The 25,802-nt window shown below is 35.2% G+C and overlaps 1 protein-coding gene across 2 annotated transcripts in view; it reads right to left on the bottom strand.

Annotated features, from left to right (window-relative positions):
- Positions 1-10,050: 10,050 nt before the first annotated feature.
- LOC150075265 (heat shock 70 kDa protein cognate 4) overlaps positions 10,051-25,802 on the bottom strand; it is a 39,588-nt gene continuing 23,836 nt past the window's right edge. For both annotated transcript variants that reach the window (XM_090388805.1, XM_090388806.1), the window contains exons 3-7: positions 24,995-25,353; positions 24,036-24,313; positions 20,646-20,931; positions 14,178-14,804; positions 10,051-10,372 (exon numbers count right to left, since the gene is read on the bottom strand). In XM_090388805.1, coding sequence (XP_090244931.1) covers positions 10,184-10,372; positions 14,178-14,804; positions 20,646-20,931; positions 24,036-24,313; positions 24,995-25,353 — 1,739 coding nt within the window. In that variant the 3' untranslated portion in view covers positions 10,051-10,183. The remainder of the gene's footprint in view (positions 10,373-14,177; positions 14,805-20,645; positions 20,932-24,035; positions 24,314-24,994; positions 25,354-25,802) is intronic.

Genomic DNA, 25,802 nt, shown 5'->3' with positions numbered 1-25,802 from the left:
AAACACATTCACTAACCTATATGATATTGTGCTCCAGTTCTGATTTTTTAACAAGACAATCCAGTAAATAATTTAACCAAATATTGGACATGCAAATGCCCAGTATTTTCAAATTCAATAAGTTTATCATTTTATATTTCCTAGTTTAATTTTAGTTAATTACATTTTCATTCTAGTGGTTTTCTAAAGTTTTAATAAATTTTACAAACATTCTTGCTGTTTAGGTAGAATCATATTATCATTATCAGCCATATGGTACAAGGAAGCCTGAGGCTTATGCTGCACCATAAAAAAAAAAAAAAAAAAAAATTCCCAAGTTACTCAGAGAGAGAGAGAGAGAAATCACCAAGAAAGAGAAGAATGATATCCAGCACTGGGTTTGCCAAGCCCATACTCACCAGATGTGAGCCCCTGGGGAGCTCACATGAATATACTGTGCAGCACAATGAGCTTCTGGTGCAGCTCATTGTGCTACAAAGTATATTCATTCTATCAAGTAGTATGCCATTTTTCTTTGTTACTGAGCTTGTTATTAGGAAAAAACAAGGAGCAAAAACAAGGAGCAATGAATGGGAGAGAGTAAGTTTGATTAGCAGGTGTGCAGCTCCGCATGGCAGGTACAGAAGCCAGATGGTAGCAGTTCCTTGCCCACCTGTCAAACTGACCAATCATGTAGGATTTTAGACACATCAGCAACTTAGGCCACATATCAGCAAATTGAGTATTTCGAGGTCAATTTGCTGGATGAAAAACTGTGCTACCAAGATAGACAAACTCAGCCACATTTCGAAAAACTCATGAGTTCACATCATTGATGGGATTCAAATTAGGCCTTTTCAAACTTACACGACAGTGACTCTACCAGCTGTGCTATCGACGTGGACACGACCAATCATAACAGAAACAAATGTTATTAGACAATACACAACACTACATCAACTGTCCTCTTAAGAATGGTATCTCTTTCATTTTTAATAAGTATATACAATTTAAAGATTAGCATGACTTCTAATATACTTCTACATGTATATTTACAGAAATATGCAGGTTTGAAATTGTGCCCTTTATGAATTTAACTAGAAAATGGAAGTGATTAGTAATTAGGACTGGAGATGTGCAAATGTATCCCCAATTCACAAAGGGGGATCGAAGGGTGACACGAGTAATTACAGACCAGTTAGTTTAACTTCTGTTCCGGGTAAAATAATGGAGTCACTGGTTAAAGATGCATTTCAGGATCATCTAGACAAGACTGCAGCAATAATTCAGATGCAGCATGGGTTTGTTAAGGGAAAGTCTTGTCTGACAAATTTGATAGGATATTATGATGTGGTTACAAAGGAACTGGATGCAAAAAATAATTTTGATATCAAAAATTTGGATTTCAGGAAAGCTTTTGACACTGTTGCACATGGAAGATTTGTACAAATTGGAGCAGAATGGTAATTAAGGGTACGTTGCTACAATGGATAAAAGGATGGTTAGGTGGGAGAAGACAGAGGGTGGTAATCAATGGGTGCTGCTCTTTGTGGACTAATGTTATTAGTGGAGTCCCACAGGGTTCAGTGTTGGGTCCACTGTTTTGTATATTTATCAATGATACTGATGAAGGTATATCAGGCTTAATGTCGAAGTTTGCAGATGATACAAGGGTTGGCAGGGTTAGTAATGGCAGTGTGCTACTGCAACAGGATCTAGATAATTTGGACAGATGGGCTAAGAAGTGGCAACTGAAGTTTAACCTTGACAAATGCAAAGTACTGCATATGGGTAGAAGTAACCACAGAGAAACGTACCAACTGTGTGGTACTACACTTAAAGGTGGTAGAAAATGAAAAAGACCTGGGAGTAATTGTGCAGGCCGATATGAAGTTTTCTGAGCAATGCAGACAGGCTGCCAGGGCAGGTCATGGGGTTTTGTCAATGATATATAGGAATTTTGCTAGCAGGGAAAAGGTGATTGTCCCTCTGTATAAGGCAATGGTCAGGCCACGCCTTGAGTACTTGTGTACAGGTCTGGAGGCCTCATTTTAGGAAGGATGTAGATTTGCTTGAGCGTGTACAGAGAAGGGCAACAAGATTGGTGAGAGGAATGAAGGGATCCTCTTACACAGAGAGACGTAAGTTCTGCAAATTTCAGCGGCTGGAGACTAGGCACCTGCGCGGTGATCTGATTGAGGTGTATAAGGCCTTGAATGGGTTGAGCACGCTGAATTCTGATGGGATCCTTCCACTTGTTCAGATTATGAACCTAAGGGGGCATAAATTCAAATTAAGAAAGGACAGATGTAGAATAGATGTGCGGAAATTTGCCTTTAGCCAGCGGGTGGTTAATTGCCGAACCAAACTATCATCTGTCGTGGAAGTTGATAGGTTGAATAATTTAAGGAAGAACTGGACAGGCATTTGCAGGGAATGGTGTGATTTTTTTTTTTTTTTTTTGGGCTGATGCTGCATAAGCTCATAACACTTGCTTTCTTGCATTACATGCCACTACATCACATTGCCTACTACTATTTCATGTTTAAACTTCTTTTAATCAGAATTAGTCATTTCACTGAAAATTACATACAAAAACATTTTAATGAAAAATTAATTTCTTATAATTAATGCAATCTATTAGTAAAATGTTAGTTTTAGTATTAGGGCAACCATTTCAGGTTAACTGTGGGAAGTTCTGAATGTCACAGAAAGTGATCTTAGAAATATGCAGAACAGCAAATATGCTGTTCTGCATATTTCAATATTCATTTGGAATCTTACAGATCTGTTTTCCACATTTCATCTTCAAATAGTCTAGCACTGCAATTAGCTTTAGATCATTCATATTAGTGGCATAATTGAATACTTGAGCTCTCATTAGTCAGACAATTACACAGTGCAGATAATTTGAATTAACAAGACATTTGTTTTTGGCAAGCTAAGTAACATTATCAGATGTATTGTTTTTGCAATCTAAATTGTATTGCCAATCCCACTACACATGCAAGAATCCCCATCAAATGACGGGATTTCATGACCAGACATGAAAGGCAGAGAAAAATTCTTTTCATTTTCAAGTACAAGTAAAATTCACTTTCCTTGGAAAAGAAAAAAAAAAAAAAATTCACCTTTACTTCTTTAATCCCACTTTTTTGTTTTAAAAAAATTTAACACTTGTAAGGTGTTACATGCATTTTTCCACTTCCTACATTTCAATTCCCTCCTTAAACTGTACTTACCTATCATGAAGAAAACTTATGGCATGTTGGACTCATTTCTCATATAATGTACTACACCACTCAACAAAATGTTTTTCATGAATATTTTGTTGTGAGTGTTGCCAAAGGCAAATATTTGATATAATAGGTATCCTGGCATGCAAATTTCAACTATCCAATAGAAATTGATGTACCACCTTAGAGCTTCCCATCATGGAAATTACTCATGCCTAGAAAAAAGAATTGCTCTACTTGTGGCAGGTTGTGCCACATCACTTTATTCCTGTTTTATGGCTTGCTCAGTGGGCCAGCCACATCTCCAATACTCAGGATAGCAAATCATCATTTAGACCAGGGGTAGATAAGTCAATTGTGGCTTTAATTTTGGTTGATCAAGAATTTTAATATATAAAAAATAATTAGTCAAAATCTAAATGTTATTATTATTGCATCCACTTATTACAAATCCACTGAATCACATGACTACTCTTCTCACCATGCAGCTGCTAGATTTTTCTAATTAAAATTCATGCAGTTACATTGTGAAGAGCATAGTATATGTGTAGAATTCTTATTTAGCTTACTTAATAACTGGACAGTACTTATATGTTAATTTAATACCCTTTCATTTAAAATGAATACTATGAAAAAGAGTGTGCATTATAGCCACAGAAGCCAATGTGCCAACTAACAAAAAAATAAAATGAGTAAAACTTATCATTTTCATCAAGAGTGGGAACTAGAATACTTTTTTTTGTAATTATAAAAGAAATGTTTGATTTACAATACTTCCATGGCTATACCCAAAAAAGGAAATTTAGAAAGGCATTTCAACATGATGGTAAATTCCATGGTTCCCCTAACAGTGACCTTAGAAAAAATAAATTAAAAGAACTTAAATCCAGGTTATTCGCACAAAATTTCTTCACAACACCTAACTTATAATCTAAAGCAGTAACTGTAGCATCATTTAAAGTGTCATCTTGCAAAAAAATGCAAAGCATTTTCTGATGGTCAATTCATCACTCATTTTTAGAAATAAAAAAATTCTTTTGATAAGAACAAAAATGGAATTAAAAGTGCTCTTCGAGATCTGCAATTATCTTGAAATACTGTAATGTGACACATCGAAAAAATGAGCAAATGGGGCAAACAATTGCATGCTCATATTGCTAATTGTGGATCCTTTTCTTTAAAACTGGATGAATCTACAGATGTCAGTGATACAGGTCAATCGTGGTTTTCGATAATTCTGCTACTGGGTATGGTTGCATTAAAAGAAAGAACTAGAAGTCTTGATATATTTAACACATTCAAAACTTTTATTGAAAAAATTAAATTACCACTATTTAAGCTTGTATCAATGGATGACAAATTCCCAGATTTTGAGTTACCACTATCATCCACCAACAAAAGATTAAATACTAAATGTGTTATGGCCATAGCTTTCGAAATCGCAAATTCCATCAGAGGACAATCTCTTCAAAGGAGAATGCTCTTCAAAGGAGAATGCAACTCTATGAAAATGAACCAGATCTGAGTCAGAGTAAGTTTCTGCAGATTTTGAAATTTGCTCAAATTTAAAAAATTTGATCAAAGGGGAAGCAATTATCAGTAGCTACAAGATTGTGTGATTTGGCTTTTTACCAGTAAGCTAAAGTGATCTGAATTTGGAATTACAAGGGAAAAATAAAAATGTGGGTGACATGATTAGTAGTGTTCATGGCTACTTGTAGCCATGAAAGGGTAGCCGTGTATGGCATGTGCATTTTGTATGCAATAAAGAATTCTTCTTCTTAGTATTTCTGCATATAAATATCAATTTTGGCAATGGCTAAGGATCTCAAAAGAAAAATTCGATCATTTTGAAAAAATTTTTATTAGTGGATTCCAGTTAATCAGCGCAGCAATTTATTTAGGACAAATCTTAACCCAATCGAGAAAATAGCCAGGGTTTACTTAGCTTAATTAGGACAACATGCCATTTAATCGGGGCAGGAGACCACAGCACTTGAGATTGCCATACAATTGTCTCCAACCATACTTGTCCGGATATTTCTGGGGGTAACAACCGTTAAACAATTAGCAGTTCGGATTTATTGGGCTTTTCTGTTAGTAAACTCAAGCTTATCGAATTTGTGATAATACCTGACATCTGGAATTATTCGGGTGTTTACATTATGGTGAAATGTGAAATAAGTTTTCAGAATCTGCTTTTCATTCCTATTTTTTTTTTAAGCTTTGCAACTTGTTACCCTGTTCTCACTTGCACGTATTGATTTGTGTGTGCCATGTTTATTGATTGCTTACATTTTTTCATGTTTTAAATTTTAACCCCACCCTCCAAATGTCAGTGAACAGAAACATCACCTAGTTCGTATGTACGTATTAAGCTATGCATGAAGTGTAAATTTATTTTTATTTTGCTAATCTGTGGAAAATATTCTTCCAATTTTCACAATCATTTAATTGGTCAAGTGTAAATTTGTACTTAATATCTTTTTATAGCCTGTGGATAAATATTATTTTTGCTAAATAGAATCACTGTTTAATACAATTAAAATTCAATTCACAAACGTGATCACAATGACCAGTGCTTACCATATTGTATTTTACTATGGTGAGTCCACGGGAACGTGATTTGATTGTACAGAAAATCAATCATAAAGCTGTAGTATTTTTAAAGTATGTCTGTGAAATTTCACATAATTGGGGAAGCCGCGGCCAAAATGCACTAGTCCCAAATAACCAGAATCAACTGTATTACTATTATTAGCCGTTTGGTGCAAGGAAGCCTGAGGCTTATGCAGAACCAGCCAAAAAAAAAAAAAAAAAAAAAAAAACATTGAGTTACCCTAATAGAATCAGAAGTAGAAGAAATCACCAAGAAAAGAATGATGATACCCAACTCAGGACCCTCAATGTGCCAAGCCCATACTCACCAGATGTGATATTCTGTTCTTGAATTGAATATAATAAATGTATCTTGAAATTGTGGATGATTCTGAAACCAGATTCAGTGATTTTAATTTTAAAATTGAAGACATTTCTTATCCATTTAATGTTGACTTAGATATAAAACAAATTGCAGAAAAAGCTGGGATTTTTCACATGGAAAAAATATTACTTGAAAATGAAATTGTTATAATTAGCCATATGGTGCAAGGAAGTCTGAGGCTTTTGCTGCACCAGCCAAAAAAAAAAAATTTGAGTTACCCTGAGAGAAATCAAATCAGAAATAAAAGGAAATCACCAAGAAAGAGAAGAATGGCATCTAGCTCAGGACCCTGGGTGTGCCAAGCCCATACTCCCCAGATGTGAGCCCCATTGCAAAACAATATCTTCCTAAAAGCTAGATCACAAACTTTTGGAAATGTTTGTTTGCAGAGAGAAATACCCAAATGTAAAAAAATGCAGTGAACTTTTAAAATTCCTGTTTTGGTTCCACTTATGTGAATTGGCCTATTTGAACAAAGAATTGCTCTACTCTTACAGCCTTGCATGCAGATTCTTTCCAGTTGGCCTTGTCACAGTATCTGCAATTTTGAAAGTTTAGGGATGACAAACTTCACATAAATTAAAAATTTATGTATGTTAAATAAGTATTCTGAATTCTAATATTGATAAAAAATCAACACATTAAATTGTTTAACTTTTTAACTTTGTGCAATGAAATTCTTGATGGTAGATCACAGCACATTTTAAAGAAAAAAAAGTAAATCACATCACAGATTAAGTTGGCCACTCCTGGTTTAGACAATTCAGATGGCAGGCCTTTGGATGACTTGAAGCTGGGCAGTTCAGGCAACAGGTTAGCTAAATGTCAGTGTTGTCTCAGCAGTTTGAGGAAACCATCAAGAGAGCTGGCCAAGATCATCCTAGGCATGCATCAACCAGAACAAACTGTCCACTGGCTCTCACAGCAAGATGTTGAGGTTGTTGTGGCCACAGGATGACTTAAGCTGGTCAGCTCAGGCAGCATGCTAGCTTAATATCTCAGCAGTTTCAGGAACCATTAAAAGAGCTGGCCAAGTATGGTGATAATAGGCCTGCATCAACCAAAACCTGTCCACTGACTGACAGCAAGATGCCTATCAATGTCTTGAGGTTGTTGTGGCCACATGCAACATTTCCAAACTGTTAGATGGCTCAATTCAATTGTACTCTACAGTCAAGACAATGGTATCCATTTAATCCTAAACTACTGCAGAACTCATTAAAACTGCTGCCATGAGCATGACTTGGAACCCTGCCAGTGGGTTACAGTTCTGTTCTGAGTCCTGTTTTAGCCTACAGATCCTAGACATCTGGAGACAAGGCACCATCCTTCAAACATCAGAGGGGGACACTTATGACTGTGTGGGATGGAATAATTATAAACAAATATACCCATCCATGTTTTTTGATGGTATTAACTGCAGAGGTACTGAGAACAGATCTTCATTCAAACATCTTTTTAGGGGTGCAGTTGGCCAAAATTTTTTCATGCACACCACTTGCACAGAGCTCAAGTAGTGGCGGGATATCTTGAAACTGAAGACTTCCAACAACTGCCATGGCCAGCAAGGTCAGACAAATCCAAACAAAAATGAGGGATACCCCTCAGGCAATGCTTGGCAGCAGCCAGCTCCTGTCACTTTGTGAGCTAAGGTGGAAGAATAGGATTTGCCTGTCGAGCATAATTCACCACTGTCAGGTCTGCTTAGCCACACAACCATATTATAGACTTCTGTAGAAACTTTTGGTAATTTTTATATAACCACTATGAATGTCCCTTATACCCATTGAAGTTCCAGTCTCCTCACTTCATTATTGTATAGTACACCAAATTTTGTCCCATATGCCTTACATAGAAAATGTAAGGCTGTTCTGTTAATTTGATCAAGCAGTGTATCTGAAATATATTTTTCATTTGCCTAGTTGCAGAAAGTGATTTTTAGCATATTTAAACATTATGGGCAGACAGTTCTGGCTGCCCATAATTATGGGCTAGTTAGTGATGAATTTAACTAATACTGGAGTATGTATTATGCTGAGCAGGAACTAATGTTGCTGTTGAATGCTTGTAATAGTGGTCTTAAAAAAAAAAAAATTTAAGGTGGAGTAGTTAAAAAACTGAAACAGAAATACTAGGATCTGATCAGATCATAATGCACCTGTTATAAGTGTCCTGCACTGATCTCCAGGTTAGCATGAATCCGTCAAAATGCAGTTCAGTTTTCAGTAGAATACAATCTCCAGTGCCACATTTCTCCCCTACCCAAAATGTATTTTTTTAACATACATTACTTGTTAGATTTAAAAAAAAAAAAAACTCATTTGCTTTGCTTTATATACAAGTTTGCATTCATCTATCTCAATTTAAGGAATAGATGACTAATTTGATAGTCATCATAATGATAATGATAGTCATCATATTTGATAGTCATCATAATGATAGTCTCTGTTCTAATGTTGGGAAGGACTGGAGGAATATCCATAATTTTGAAGGGAAAAAAAAGTAACTTTGCCCACCTGCCTCTTTCATGGCAAGATGTAGTGCAAATGTCTACAATATCTGTATCCATTGCATACTGGATGTTTCTTGTTTTGCTTAGCATTGTTTGGTTTTAAGGAGCATTAGCAACTAAGGCCATATTGCTCCGGGATATGCAGTGGTCATTCCCCAACCTTTCCGCATCTGGTGGTGAAGGGCTCAAACCCCGGTCTAATCAAGAAGCGTGCTATGCACTGCTGCTCCTTCCCACCTGGCTACGGAGGCACCGCTTAGCATTGTACAGAATTGCTAAAGCAAAAATGCATGATTCACTTTATACTGATATAAATCAGTGTTAGAGTTAGGTATCACCTGATAATTTAGGCATCATATATAAATTCAGGTGATACACTGAATCAGTCTTATGTTAATGATACAGTATTGGATTTTAGTGATATATTAAAGTTTAGTTGAAGTAAAAAAATTAAAATGGAATTAAAAACATAAATTGACAAAGCAAATAACTTAGACGTTTGGACCAGCCTTTTATAAGAGATTAATGAAAGCATAATTAAAAAGTTATTTTTTTTGGTTTTTAGTCTTAAAACAAACTCCATTAAAAGAATGTTAATGCTACATTTAATTTAAGTGGCATATGGGGGAATCCAATTTTTGGATGTTACCAGATCAGTAAACTGAAGTCAACCTGTCCAATAGTTCCACCCCTATCAAAATAATGGTTATTTATGCTTAAAAGTTAGTTCATTGCATTGTAAATGAAGTTCCAAATTGGTAAAATGGCATGGTTCATCTCATGAATAGCTTCACAAGTTTCCTGGTATTGCACTACCTGAAATATGTAACACTTCATTAATGGCAAAGGCTATAGTTGCTCATTCTTGGTGGATACCAACCACCACCCAGACAGACAGCAATTCAAGTCTATTTGGCCTATCATTGGTAGGTAGGTAGGTAGGTAGGTACCCTGATGTTCCTAACCACCCACTGATTATAGGCCAAATAGCATTGAAACAGCAGTCTGGGTGGTGGTATCCAGAGAATTAAGTAACAATACTCTTCTCCATTGGTGAAGTGTTACTTATTCAAGGTAGTGCAATATCAGGCGACTCTTGAAGCTATTCACAATGAGATAAAAACTATGCCATTTTACCAATTTGGTACTTCAGTTATGAAAAAGCATGATGTAATGCACTTAACTTTTTTGTTAAGTGAAATTTTCATGTAGGATGAGGCTATAGCCCTACCGTATGTTTTCAGTGGTTATTTATGCACGAGAGAAAAAAAAAAAAAATCAAAGTTGGTAATATTTTGAAGATGCTGTGGCATGTAAGAAACAAAAGAAATTAAAACAAACATGCTTGAAACTAGTTTAATAAATATTCAAATAAAGGCATAAACACATTTAAATGAACGAACAGAACACATTGTAAAGATCACAGTCAAAAAATCATAACATTTGATGGTAATAAAGTTCATAAGGAATGATTTAATCAACTTCTTCAATTGTTGGACCTGCACTACCACCACCACCAGGTGCAGCACCTGGAGCACCACCAGGAAATCCACCAGGCATTCCTCCGGGCATGTTTCCAGATTGATACAGCTTCGTAACAATTGGACTGCATATTCCTTCTAGTTCCTTTTGCTTATGTTCATATTCATCCTTTTCTGCTAGCTGTTTAAAAAAACAGGGGGGAAAAATTGTCAATATAAGAAAACACCACCCAGTCTTGCCACTGTTTATCACAGAACAGGACAACATATATATACATAGATGTATGAACAAAACAGCTTTATGCTAGAGTTATATATCACTAAAATAGTCTTGGTTAAAAACTATTTAGAAGTGTTCACCATGAACCACTAACTATTTTACAGTTGTAGACAAACTTTCAAAATGCAGACTCAAGTTCAGCAAATTGGTTGTCCTTGCACCTCTATGATACAACAGTAACACTGGGTCAAGAACACTTGAAATGCTACAGGCAACAATATAAGTGTGAACCAACATAAACTGGTGTAAAGGTTTGGCATCTAAATCAGACAAAATGCTGTTCCCATATTAGCAGACAATACTAGGGAGGTGATAGTTTTAAAACATGTCTCCAGTGCTTTGTGCTGGCAACCCCCTACTTTTTCATCATGCCCAGAGACTGATGCCATGCCAGACATGGTAAAGATCCATGTATTCCTTGCATTTGAAGGTACAGCTTTCAAAATGCCTTCACAGGCTGGCTGCTAGGCAATCAAAACAGACAGAACCTATGGACAACTCTACGAAACATAATAAAACCAGTATTTAATCCCTGCCTGCACTCTGTTAGTACAGGGCAAATGGGAATATGTAGGAAGCACTGCCAAGAGGACAGTGTATATTCTGTGCATATGCACTACCAAAAATTAATACAGGGGTAGAAAATTTGTTGCAGTTGTTTGATGACTGAAAATGTGGTTCAATGTCTCCAATAGCTGGTGGCAGAGAATGTCCAATAGGATGACAGGTTGCAAGTAACAATCAGCTTAGATAGCAGCATTCACATTCTGTGTCACAATGTTTCCAATGGAATAATAAACAAACAAGCTTTGCTTTAAACTGGGGAGATCCACAGAAGAAACAAAATATTAAAAACTTTATGGTGACGAAACATTTAGTAATACTGGCATGTTTGGTATAAGCACTTTAAAAGATGGAAGTGAGGATGTCTGATGACCCAAGAAGTGGTTGTCTCAACTTCTTGAAATGAGTAGTTATAAAAGTTTAGGAAATTGTGGCAAGAGGTTGTTTGACCCTCAAAACAACCGCCAGAGTTGGATGTGAAATTCTGCATGATGGTTGTGGAAAACTGAAGGTCTGTGCAAAGTTTGACACAGCCTCACAGAAGCAACAAAGTATCATCTTGTGAAGATTTCATCCAGACAATCTTAATTTTAACTATATTACCAGTGGAGATGTTTCAGCACAACCCAGAAGTACCAGAGCATGATGTGGACTTAAATCAAATCAACAATGGCCAAAAAGTTTTTTTTAAACACAGAAGAGTCTAGATAATGGTGAACATGTTTTTCAACAGGGTATATATATAACTCAAGGAATTTACTTAAACAAGAGAAATGTTGCATTATTGAAGGAAATTTCCAGGGTGAAACTTACCCCAAAAGGAAAGAGAATTTCAGGATGGGAATGGGATGTAACCAACGAACTGAATCTTTCATCAACACCTTTGCAGATTCTTTTTGGAAACTTTTATAAAGCCATTTTTTAATCCCATTTACTTAGGGTTCTTTATTGCACCAATCCAAGAACTCACTTCCTACTCCTCCACTTTTACTTAAGTGGCAAATTATTTTGAAAAGAATTTCCCAAAAAGTTCATTTTAAATTCCACCTTGTCTGCAAATCCTGAACAATTACTTGTGACTGAATCCCAATTGTTGGTTGTCTCAACCACTGCTTGCATCAGTTTTCAATTATTTACTCTACAATTCCTTCGAAAGGTAATACTTGTGCATATGACCAGTGATCTCCACTGGATTAAAATCTCTACCCCATTTATAGAATTTCTATTGTTCTCAACTCCAGTCACTCAGAGTTAGATCGGTTCCTTGGTGATTTTAAAAATGTTCACAAACGAGCTGGTCAATGCCAAGGTTCTTATGATCTCAGATAGTTGATTTACCAACTAGAATGTCAGGCAGTTCTAACTGCACACCATTACCTTTTCCCAAACATTTTAACCACCTTGATGCCAAGGTGGTGCAGGCCCCAATATTTCTCCATTTTTATCAACCTATGTTCTTGAACTTACCTCTTCCTAAAGGAGGGAAAACCACCAGCTGCCAAAATCTTATATCTTGAAACCTTCCATCTCAAAAATTATCAAACATAGATTCCAGTAGCAATACTGGTTTGTCACTCATATCTGAAACTTCTTTTGGCATAAAGGTCTCAAGGCAATCACTCATCTCATGGATAAACTGTTTTGGCAACTGCTCTGTGAACACTGTTCTAACTTCAACTAATGCTGGTGTTCCATAAAACTTAGGTTTTTCTCCTACTCTTCCTCCTGTCTATTAATAACCCACTGATAGGAAATCCTACCCATAGGATGATAGCACACTATATTCATGTTTAAGAAACTTTGCCTTCCAAACAGCCTCACAGCTTTCAGATGTTCACCAATTCCTTAACTGATTGTCCAGTTAATTCCAATTTTTCTCCAATGGGGCAAAGAAAGTTCAATCCCTCTGAAACTCAATCCAGAGTTATTTTTCACATCTTTGAGAAAAGATTTCTATACAAAATCACATCTCTATTGGAACTTTAAATTTCTTTGCCATAAGCAAAAATATTGCAAGGAAATCTTTAATACTGTATCTCATATACAGTTATGAAGTTACTTAGTGACATTCATTCTGACAGGCAAGTATCATTGAGCCCATCATTAACAGAACAAAAATTAAGTAATCTAGCATGATTGTAGCTAGATCCATAGGCTAACTGAGTATTCTTGACAAATCTGATCTTAAAAAGGAAAAAGATGCATAACTGATACTTTTCACCTTGCAGGAGTTTTGTAGAAATTATATTACACAGCAAAACTGTGAAAGTCTACAAAGGACATTGTATAAACAAGAACAATGTCAAGATTTATAATGAACATGGATGATTTAATCATGTAATCATTCTTTTGAGTGCATTAGCATAGCAAGAAGCATCCCAGAAATTAGTGTGCATTGTGACTAGAACAATCCACCCAAATGCTAATGTACATATTAAGTATTCTTAGAAAATTTAAAAGAATAAATTACCACATGATTTAAGTATTCACTGTATATAGCAGCTTTTCACAATTGCCTTTGTATTTTAGCAACTGTTACTCTGATAAGAACAGAGTAACAGTTGCTAAAATACCAAGGCAATTGTGAAAAGCTGCTGTAATGCCATTCAACTTGGGAAAACAGCAATACTCTTCTCCCTTCAAGAACAGGGCTTTAGAAGAAGAAAAAAAATCCCTCTATGCATGTATGTATGTCAACTGATGGTTGACATACATGCATAGAGGGATTTTTAATCTGCTTGGATAAAAAAAAAAAAAAAACACCTTGTCTGCAAACCTTAAGAACCATTTTCCTTGAATTTGCAAAAATCACCCCAGATACCACACAACCTTTACTAGTGGCTGAATTTGGCCATTATAAAACTCCAAAAATGCTTCTGATGATTTTTGAATTTGGTTCAATAAGGTCAAGCAAACAAGTGATGCAATACCAAAGAATTACTTTCATGAGATTGTATACAGTTGTGAAATGCATCAAGCTAGCTCTATTTGTTGATCACACAAAGTGGCAGTTTAATGGCATCATAATGAATATAGGATATTACATAACTTCTGGAAAACTGAAATTCTAAGAGAATTACTGCAAGAAAGTTGAATTTAAATTTAATTTAAAAATTGTTAATTTTAATTAATGAAAAATTACCTGATTACTATCCAGCCACTTCAGAGCTTCAGAGATTTTATCCAAGGCTTTCTTGCGATCTTCTTCTGATATCTTATCCTTGAGTTTCTCATCTTCAATTGTTGACTTCATGTTGAAGGCATAGCTCTCCAAGGCATTTTTAGAAGAAATTCTATTTTTTTGTTTGTCATCTTCATCTTTATATTTTTCTGCATCTTTAACCATTCTTTCAATTTCTTCCTTTGATAATCTTCCTTTATCATTTGTGATGGTAATCTTATTTTCTTTCCCTGTACTTTTATCAACAGCTGAAACATTAAGTATACCATTGGCATCAATGTCAAAGGTTACCTCAATCTGAGGAACTCCTCTAGGAGCAGGAGGGATACCAGTTAGCTCAAATTTCCCCAGAAGGTTGTTATCTTTGGTCATTGCACGTTCACCTTCATATACTTGGATCAAAACTCCAGGCTGATTATCTGAATAAGTAGTAAATGTCTGTGTCTGTCTGGTGGGAATTGTGGTATTACGTTTGATCAGAATAGTCATCACACCACCAGCAGTTTCAATCCCAAGAGATAATGGAGTTACATCCAGCAGCAGCAAGTCCTGAACCTGTTCTGACTTGTCACCATTTAAAATTGCAGCCTGAAAAACAAGAATTAAGAGTAAAAATTTGATAGGCAGGCAAACCTGCCAAATTTAAAAAAAAAAAAACAAAAAAACTACATTATAAAAATAAGATAGATTTGTCAGAACACCACAGGATGGCATTAGTCATTTTAAAAACCATGACCTGTAACAGACAGGTGGATAAAATCCAACAATCCATACTTCATGGTTTTTAAAATTCCATCCCTCCCCCAATTGTCAGTTTTAACTGTCAAGCCTAACAGGCAGGCAAATAAAAGTTGGCAGGTATGTACAATAAGTCCTTTTAAAATTTCAGATTATTGGGAATTGCATGATTAAATTATTTATTCCTTATGTTCTTGCTAAGGATACTATATTACTGTGACAGTGTGAAAGGGATAAGATTATCATGGCTGCCAACTATTTTTAAAGTTGGAGTAACCACAAGCAGGAAGGTTTTTTGGCCTTGAAGTTTCTAAGAGAATTACTGTAATAGAAATTAGCTTTACTAGAAACATATCTTACATTAAAATACAGCCAAAGGCAATGCTTTCAAACATTAGGTTACCTTGGTTTCTTTATATTTTGGATTGTCCACTTGACACTATTCTAACAAGAGAATAGTTGCTATGTGTTAGACTGCAGCAATTGCTTTACTTGAAAGATACTATTACAAAATAGTATCTTTCTTAATATTTTGTTCAGAAATATTGACAGTTGTTTATACCAATTGCACTGCTATTTATACAAGACAGCATTTCCAAAGCTTAGAAAGACCCAACTTACCAATAACAGTATCTTCAATGATAGAGAAGTACTGGTAACTTTCTTACAAAACCTTCAGTTTGGTATCTGAAGTTGTCCTGCAAATACCATGTCGGTAGATATTTAACTTAATACTTCCAAAAATTCATTTGGTAACTTACATCTATGATGTATCCTGTTTAGAGCCAACTCTGCTTTAAGCAAATATTGTCTTTGGAATTCAATGTCAAACAGCCAAATACCAACTAAATCCATAAATTTCAAAATTTTTCATAATTGCATTAAATTTAAAAATGTTAGCCAACACTATTTTTGTCTCCAAGAACTTAATGCTGTTTTGAACCAATTTTTACAGATTTCAAAAATTTACCAAGATTTCACATGTTATATTCAGTACCAAGATATGGCAATTTGGCATAACCTAGCCAGTAATATATAACATACTGATTTCTCTTAACAGATAAGCTAATTCTCTTAATTTTAGTTATCTATTCTGACCTCATCAAGGTTTGGGCTGGCCAAATCATTCTGTGGGGGTCCACCTGGACTAGATAAAGGCAACAAGATCAGCATACTTGAGAAGTGGGTTTCCTAATTTAACATATGCTGAACTTAAGGAATGTTCCTAGGACCCCAAATTAGGAAACTCCTGAAAGACTATGCATTTGAAACCCAGTTAAAGGAGGTTGAATTGACAGCTTGGTGATCATTTAAGGCAATAGACATGGTTTTTTGGGTAATAGGAAAGAAGAAACTATGAAATGTTGGTGTCTAGTTTACTCAAGTGCTACAAAAACATGGGCTGTTGAATGTCATTGAAAATTCATATTCATTCAAATTCATACCCACCCAACATTAAAGACAATTACAGGTATGCCAATTATATATTATTCAAGTAACTATTTTGCAATGATTTATGTATTTTTTTTTTTGAAGTTAAATTAGTTAGAGAACATTTTTTACACTTTTATTACATGTATATATCCCTTTGTTTTAACTTTAAATGCTGGTAATCTTTTGTTGTAGACACGAGGCTTTTATGGCGATTTTCAGAATCAGCAAGTTATTTCCTCCAGAATCACTTATTTTCAATGTGGAGAAATAAAAATAAAAAATGTTTGCTAGTGTAATTCAGTTTGTAACACTAAATTGTATTAGCACACAAATCACTGACAGGCTGTTGAACATGTTAAAAACATCCATTTGGTTGTTGTTTTGGTTTTAATGGCAATTTAATCAGCAAAAAATTGCCCAAAAAAAAAAAGAAAAACCACCTGTGATGCTTGCTAATGTTATGGCAATAAGGCTCATTCTTCATCCACAAACCTAAATTCATACCCCATTGGCCAGTTATGACTGACAAGTCCACCACCTCTCAGGACCATAAGCATTCTTTTTAAAGAAAATGGTCTCCAAACAAATCAAGTCTAATTTTAGGGATCATTAATATTGTGACAAGCATAATTTAATCTTCATGCCCCAAAAGTTATAGAAAATGGGGCCAGGTTATTAAATCACTTGCTCGCCCTTGATTATCAAGTAACCAGGTTTCCCAATGTCCGTCTGTAACCAAGGAAGTTATAATAAACAAAATTTAACTGAAAATAGGGTCCTCTATAATTTGGCACACATACAGGGGGGGGGGGTTTCCAAAAATGGTCAATAATTTAAAGGTGAAAAGTACAAACTAAAATAAGCAAAAAGTACCAGGCCCTAAATGAATGGTTTGAGATAATACATTCTGTTAAGATCTGCCACTGACTATGGGAGCAGTAGTTTAGCAAAAAGCTGTGAATCCTTTGCCAAGGGTGGTTTTATTAAACATAAATTTTTAATCCTTGGTTTGAATGCCACAGGATTTTAGATGTTATAAAAAAGGTGTTAAAATGCTGTCCTTGCATCTATACACAGCACTGTAGTCTTCTCTGCATTGAGTTGCAAATCCTCTCAGGCATTCCTGATTTGCTGAAAGGCTCCACAACCCAATGCTGCAATTCCTCAACTGTGTTAATGTCACAAGTGTACACCAAGCTTTTTACAAGACCCCAGATACAAAAATCTGTAGGATTTAAGTCTGGTGATCTGGGAGGCCACATTACATGTCCACCTCTACCTATTCACTGTTGACAATACCTTCTAGTTAGATAATGAGTCACAACTTGAGAAAATGTGATGGTACACCATGCATAAACTACATGTTCTGATGTTGCTGAAGTGGAATATTATCATCAAGGTCTGGAAGAACATTCTGCAGGAACTGAAGGTACAGCTCTCCTGTTAGCCTGTTTGGCAGAAAGTATGGTCCAATTGGATGGTCTCCTGGTAGACCTGCCCAGACATTCAACAAGGAATGTTGCTAATGTCGTGGCTTGAGAATTGCATTAGGATTTGTTGGACCAAATGTGACAGTTATGAAAATTAAAAATATCACCCCAAATAAACAGAGCTTCATCAGTGGACAAAATGTTTAAAAATTGGAGTCAGGACACTGTTCTTGCATCCACTGGATGAAGTTCAGTCTGGGGAGGATAGTCTGTATTACTAAGACCTTGCACATGCTGGATATGGTAGGGGTACAGTAATTTGCAATGTAAAATTTGCCACATGCTGCTGACTCACTACTACATGTTCTTGCAGAGCAACCCTCCTTGTTAAATTCCTGGATTTTGTTCTATTCTTTCTAACACCCTTTCCTCAACATCAGGTGTTATGCTTCTGGGTCTACCTGCTCTTACTCAATGTGCAAAGCACTCACATTCTCTAAACATTTATGTACCCTGGTGAATGTGCACCTGTTGAGCTGCCTTTGGCTGGGAAATGCTTCTTGGTACAAATGCACAGCCTCAAGTGCACTGTTGTTGGCTTTACCATACATGAAGTGTATGTCCACATACTTTGCTGTAGCCCCTTTCCATGTTGACTATCTTTTGAAAAGTACTAGTATGCCTGCTACTTCTTAGAGCACTGAGAGAGGGGAAAGGGAAGAGAATGGGCATAACCTAACCTAAACAAACAAGTCAGTGGTGGATCCAACTGTACAGTTCTCTTTGTCAGTGGTAGATCCCAACTAGAAATGTGCAATATCTCCAACTATTCACTTAAGGACCCAATGTTTACTAGGCTTTTTTGCTTATTGTAGTCTGTACAGTTCATCACCTTTAAATTGACCACTTTTTTAATTATTTTTCTACTTTGTCTACCCAGCCAGACAATAACAAGCAGATTATCAATAGGCACTTGATAATTTTATACATCTGAAAACAGAAAACCAGTTTTGACTGGACTTTCTAGACACCATAAAAGACAAATTCAGAAGTGCATTCTTTTTTTTCCCACTTGCCCAAATGCTCTTAATGTCATGTACTTATATTCAAGTGTTTGGACACAACCAGAGCCTTTTCCCTTTCCCCCTCTGCTGTTGCTGAGACAGTTCTCCCTGCCTGTCTCATCTTCTACAGCTTTACATCCATCCAAAAAGGCATCATGCCATCAGAAAAACTGGAATGTAGGATATAAATCTACAAGCCTGAACTTTTTATACATTTGTCAATTTTTAAAAAAATTTGCACACATTGCTTGATATTGTACACCATTTTTCATGGCAGTTGACAAAGACATAGTTGGCTATTTTACAAGACTTTACACTCTGAATGCAACAAGCTTAGACTAGATCATCCATTCTACTATGTAGACAGAATGGGTTAACCTACACACTGAAATGTGTAGTAGGTATGTACAGTGCCTCCATGTCACATTTGATGAAAAGGCCAAATTGTCATAACTGACATGTGAAAAAGAGCATAAATAAATTCAAGTTCTTGACAAGATGCCCAAATGAATATAGCTGTCTTATCATTGCAAATGTATTTATAATGTTATTTTAAGGTCACAACACAATTCCAGTTCAGTACTACCTCTTGCTTGCAAGCATAATCTTATTCAAATTTAAAAGGAGTGTTCCAAGAGTAGCTGCACATTGCTGATATCCAGCAAAAGTGGATCATCCACATATCAAGAACAGGGATAAAAATCAAACTGCATTCATGCTAGAAATAAATCAATGAACACTGATTTACAGCCAGGAAATACTTGTCTAAAGTCCAAAATTGACCATATGGCACTCTGAATAAGTTGGTATACAGGTAGTTCTCGAATTCGTTCCTAGTGCGTGCTCGTAAAGCGGCAATTTATTTCCCATAGACATAAGGTTAAAAATAGGGGTTACACTCTCAACAGTGAAATTAGTCAGCTAATTAGTTTGTTTAAACAATGATTTATCAAAAGAAATGAAAAACAGCCTGTAAAATCAAGCAAATTATAATAGATAAATATTTACAACACAAATGTTAAAGAATGTTTATTCTTCATCACTTAAACCTGAAAACTGCCTGTATATTCTTCAAGTTTGTCAGATACCATGAATGTTTAGCAAAAAGTACTTGCACTGCCTGTTTGGACCACTGCTAGTAATTTGTGGCACATCAAATGCCATGTGATATTTTTATTTTACTTGTCCTAGATTATGGATGTAGGATAAAAGGCAGTTTCAGCATGACAATGCAATACTGAGCAAACCCCCAAAATATCTTTTGGATGAATTGAAAAGGGAAAAAAAAAAAAAAAAAAAAAAAAATTGACTGGCTGGCTATCTGCCAGGCAAGATTTCCATGATCAGTATCTGATTTGACTAGTTTGAAGAGGAGAGAACAAAATATTGCTTTTTTTTTGTTATCAATAATTGGTTTGGAAGAACATTACATCTTTACTAGATTCGGTACAGTTACTGATGACTGTATATCCGAACAGAACAGATGACTGTTAAAAAGCCAGTTTCAGGCTTATCTGGTGGTGTAATATCAGCAAGGCAGAAAATTGGCTGGATACTTATTAGTCTGGAAACACTTCATTTTTAAGTCCTAGTGGAATGCTATTTCCAAATAAAAACACTAATCAAGAGTAACATGCAACACCATGATTTATTTTAAAGGACTGCTATGTAAGAACAAAACAAAGATGCACTTTGCTAGAAGAGCAAGGGCTGTATGTAATATTTTTTATAATCTACATTCAATATATTAATGGTAAACTTACTTGTACCGCAGCACCATAAGCAACTGCCTCATCAGGATTGATGCTCTTGTTAAGATCTTTTCCATTAAAGAAATCTTGAAGAAGCTTTTGAATTTTGGGAATTCTTGTGGATCCACCAACCAGAACAATGTCATGAACTTGACTTTTATCTAATTTTGCATCCCGTAAAGCTTTCTCTACAGGCTCTAAGGTACTCCTGAATAAATCTGCATTAAGCTCTTCAAACCGAGCTCTTGTTATTGTTGAGTAGAAATCTACTCCTTCAAATAAGGAGTCAATTTCAATACTGTAAAAAACAAAATATTAAGATTGTAGTAGATTCCTTATATATCACCCAAAGTTAAACTATTAAACACTTAATTTCACAAGCACTCAAAATCTTGCAGTAAAGTGTCAAAAGCCACAAGTTTTAATTAAATTAATTTCTCCATAGTACCATTAAGCTATATCCAGATCTGGACACATTGCTCTGAAATAGTATTTCTGCAAGACAGCTCATATCTGAAGTCTTTCCCAATTGAGGACTTTGTTTTCTCCATTAATGGGAACCAAATGGGATATTTTCCCTTGTTCCAAAATATTAGAGTATAATTACTAAACTATTGTTTAATCAGTTTGTTTACCTCTTAGATATTTTTGAAAATGGAGAAAGGAAGATTTGCCTCACACTGATTTACAAGGAATTAAACATCCAGGCTATGAAAACTTAATGAAAAATTTCATTAAAAGAATATTAAATTATCAAAATCATAAAAAGCTGATATTTGAAATGAATTGATTGTACTCCAAAGTACACCTAGTTTGATTGTAGACAGTTTTTACTAAAAAGGAAATACTAGTGTATTCAGGTAAGGTTCTATTATAATGTAATAGCTCAACCTATTTAGGCATAGAATATTCATCTTGCAAAAACCTATACATGTGAATTAATCACACTACAATTTAAGTTATCAAAATGCACTAGTCACTTTTAACTAAGTGTGACTATACATTAATCTATAGGTACCATAACCACAAACTTTACTAAACAAATGGCAAAACAATGGAAGCATGAATTACTGCCCCAAAAAAGCAAAGGTGTAACTAAGTGCTGGCACAAAGTAATGCTGTCAGTTTTTTTTCCGGATTAGCATGGAGTAATAATAACAGATTACCTTCAAAAGTGCTGAACCTGCAAGGCAGCATTAATTCCAACTTCCTCATAGTTACGTACTGGTATTAAAAATAGGCTGGTTTTGTTTTTGTTAATTGGTCTTTAGGAACATTAGCAACTAAGGCCATATTGCTCTGGGGATATATGGTGGTCATTCCCTGACCTTTCTGCATCTTCTGTATTTGGTGGTCACAGGCTCTAACCCCGGTCGAATCCAGAAGCATGTGCTACGCGCTGCTGCTCCTCCCCCCGGAGGTGCCAAAATAGACTGGGAAAGGTATGTTAATGCATGATAATGCACCTGCATTCTTTTTTTTCTGAATTGCCTCCTAAGTTCTAACTTCTTAACCAGGGGTGGGCAACTTTTTTTTGTCAGCGGGCCGAATGAAATTTTCGTATCATGATGCGGGCCGGAATAGATTGAACGATTTAATAGAAAAAAATCAGAACCTAAAAAAAAAAAAATTTATATTACTTGAATTACCAAATTATTAATGTATTTTTAAAAAAAATATCTGAATGTCCAATTATCATTGAAAATGCAGCATTCGGCATCAATTTCTTTTTTAATTGGCTCATTTTATGGGCTATAAATTATATTAAATTAAAAATTGTAATAATTAGAAAAGGCATAAAACATAAAATATCTCGCACCAATATTTTTTTCAATAAAAAGTCAAACCCAAAGGAACTTCGTTCGATCAATGCTACAATAATAATTAGGAAATAACTCTTTGACGCTGCGTAGATAGAATCACTTGGTTACTGTTGTACTGGCCGCGATTCCCGATTGAACCGAATATTTACAGCGAGTGTAGTCAGGTATGGATTTTCTATATTTATGCATTTACCGAGGGGGCCGGATTCAACATCATCGCGGGCCAGCTGTTGCCCACCCCTGTTCTTAACCATAACTCACTTTTAATTGTAGAAACCAGTTTACCAGCAGATCTATATGTTGTGCAGGGAGATGATTTGGACTAACAGAAAACCCTATTTTTCCACCTGAAGTCAGATAAGTACACCATTCAACTGTAGATGGGTTTAGAAGTTCTAGTCTTCCATGAGAATCAAAACATGGACCATTCCAAACAAGCAAGACTTGTCACTTAATCCGAAAAGAGAACATTAGATAATTTATGAAGTTAAATGAGACCTGTAGAAAACCTAAATTCAAATCAGGTATAACACAGATTAAACAATGTACACCAAAAAGAAGGGAAAAAAAAAAAAAAAGACCATATTTATTAGTAATATGGATCTATTCCATAGTACAGTAGACTTTCAGAATACCAACCTTTGAGGATTCAAGATGGCATTATTTCAATTTTGTCATCTAGAAAGTTTCATTTTTAATATAGAAATAATGAGGCTAAATAAGAAAGATTAAGAATTTTATTGACTGCACATAAAAAACAAACATGATGATCCAATGTTACATTCTGCCATAATGCACTCCTGCTTATTGCCCAGTTCTATTTTATTAGATCAAAATAGTCTGCACAGGTAGTAGTAGCAGTATAGTCAAATCCTCCCCATACCATGCAGAAAAGGCCCAGGTTCAAATCCAGTAGATGACTAGAAACTTCCTTTAAAAAATGTTATTTTTTCCCCTCAAACAGGCACACCCAAGTTTCATTTAGATAGTATTGTGTTGCAAATGGACACAATCTTCCAAGTATTTATAGTGAAATGATACTAAGATTCAACAAGTTGAATGTTGCTTTGCCTCTTAAGCATGGTTATTCTTTTCCCTTTTTTTTTCTATATTGATTTTAATTTAAAGTCAAAACCAGACTGGACCAAACAGAATACTCATCCCCCCCCCATAAATCCCAACTCACACTGGGTGAGTTGATTAGTGATTTAAAGACAGAGGGGGGTACAATTACTTCTTATACCAGCTCATATCCAGTAAGCATTTTTACAGGCCAAAAAAATGCAAGCTTTTTCTAAGAATGGCACCAATGCAACCTCAGATGGAGGAGAGCCCCACATCTGATATCAGAGCAGTTCCATTTGAACCCAAATCTATGAAGCAAAAAAACTGCAAGCTTAGTATTGGCAGAATGATCAAACCATATTTCAGGTTAATACAAGTTACTGAAAACAGCAATACCAAGGGAAGAAAATGTTGATGTACAACTGAACATGTACCATTACATAAAGTGACATTACTCCTAGAAATGTTTATTTGTCACATTTAAGTTAAAAGGATTAAAGTATAATATACAAACCTGGCCTGTGTGCTTGATGATAATGTCCTCTTAGCTCTTTCACATGCAGTTCTCAATCTCCTAAGAGCTCTTTTGTTTGTTGTTAGATCTTTCTTGTGTTTTCTTTTAAATTCCTGTACAAAATGGTTAACCATACGGTTGTCAAAGTCCTCTCCTCCTAGATGGGTGTCACCAGCAGTGGATTTAACTTCAAATATACCATCTTCTATTGTAAGGATAGAAACGTCAAAAGTACCACCACCAAGATCAAAAATAAGAACATTTCTTTCTCCAGTTCCCTATAAAATCAGGTGGAAAGTACATTTAAACAACAATGTTTAATTTAAATGAATCAATTAGATTTCTCAGATTTAAAAAAAAAAGGTTAAAATTATGATGTATATTCCTAATAGTAAAGAAAAAAGCAAAGCATTAACAAAACATTTAATAGCATTTGCAGATGCTACTTTTTAGCTGCAAAGCACCTATTGTCTTCACACCCATCTGCTAGTAAAAATTCCTACTAAATAGGAATCAATCTAATTCCAATAAAACACTGGGTACCTGGAAGTCAGTTATCCAGAATAATTTGAAAGGCTTATTTTCCTTTTATTTATGGTAGTATTCGAGACAAAATGTTTTTGTTAGAGTATTTCTATTTTTTTTTTTTTCTTTAAAAACTTATCTGAAGTGTTGGATTAGAAGACAGTGACAGAGTTAGTCAATTGCTTTAGTGAACCAAATTTCCCATGGTATATTTTTTCTTTGTTTCATATTGTTTAGTTTCAGATGCAGGAAGACTACTTACTATCAGCTCAAAATGAAAATAAACAGCACTGAAATGGCACCAACACTAGTACTCTGTTCGTTCCATGCTAATTACCAATCAGCTTATGCTGACTGGTAATTAGCATGGAAACCATCTGCCAAAGAATATTTGTAAGAACTAAATTTTTAGCTGTCTATAATTTAACACTTACCTTTTTATCAAGACCATATGCAATTGCAGCTGCTGTTGGTTCATTAATAATACGCAGCACATTTAACCCAGCAATAGTACCAGAATCTTTAGTTGCTTGCCTCTGAGAATCATTGAAGTAGGCTGGTACAGTTACAACAGCATTTGTAACTGTTTTTCCTAGATATGCTTCTGCAATCTCTTTCATTTTGGTTAGTACCATTGAAGATATTTCTTCAGGATAAAATGATTTTGTTTCACCTTTGTAATCTACTTGAATCTTAGGTTTTCCTCCATCACTAATTACAGCAAATGGCCAATGCTTCATATCAGATTGTACAGAAGGATCATCAAAACGTCGACCAATGAGTCTCTTGGCATCTATGGAAGAAAAACAAAAAAGGTAATGAAAATAGTGCATAATCCCAAAACAAGGGGGTTGGTGATGCAAGTAACAAGGACATCTACTATAAAAGGTCATTAAAATTAATTCCATTACTAGTCAGGGCAAATGACTACCAAAGTACACCAGTAAACTCATTTTAGTACTTTCAAAAAGGGATCATCTTAAAGCTAATTTTCCATGCGTCAATTCTGGTAACAGATGTAAGTGATCTTGAATTCTTTGCAAATCAGTGGATTCTATATAATTTAACATGTGTACCACTTTATGTGCTACACTTGTTCTTTTGGCACCTTCAATTTCTATGCATGCTAAAATTAGCATTAATAGTAATACCATTCTGGTTTGTCATATACATTGACATGTATAATACTTGGTTATTAAATTTGTTTACCAATAAGGACTGATTTACCAGGAAGGAAAGCAG

This window comes from Mastigoproctus giganteus, chromosome 14 (assembly GCF_048544385.1).
Source record: "Mastigoproctus giganteus isolate SK-2022 chromosome 14, ASM4854438v1, whole genome shotgun sequence".
NCBI classification, from domain to species: Eukaryota; Metazoa; Arthropoda; class Arachnida; order Uropygi; family Thelyphonidae; genus Mastigoproctus; species Mastigoproctus giganteus.
Note: the sequence above shows the minus strand (reverse complement) of the source record. Positions and strands in the feature narration are given on the sequence as shown.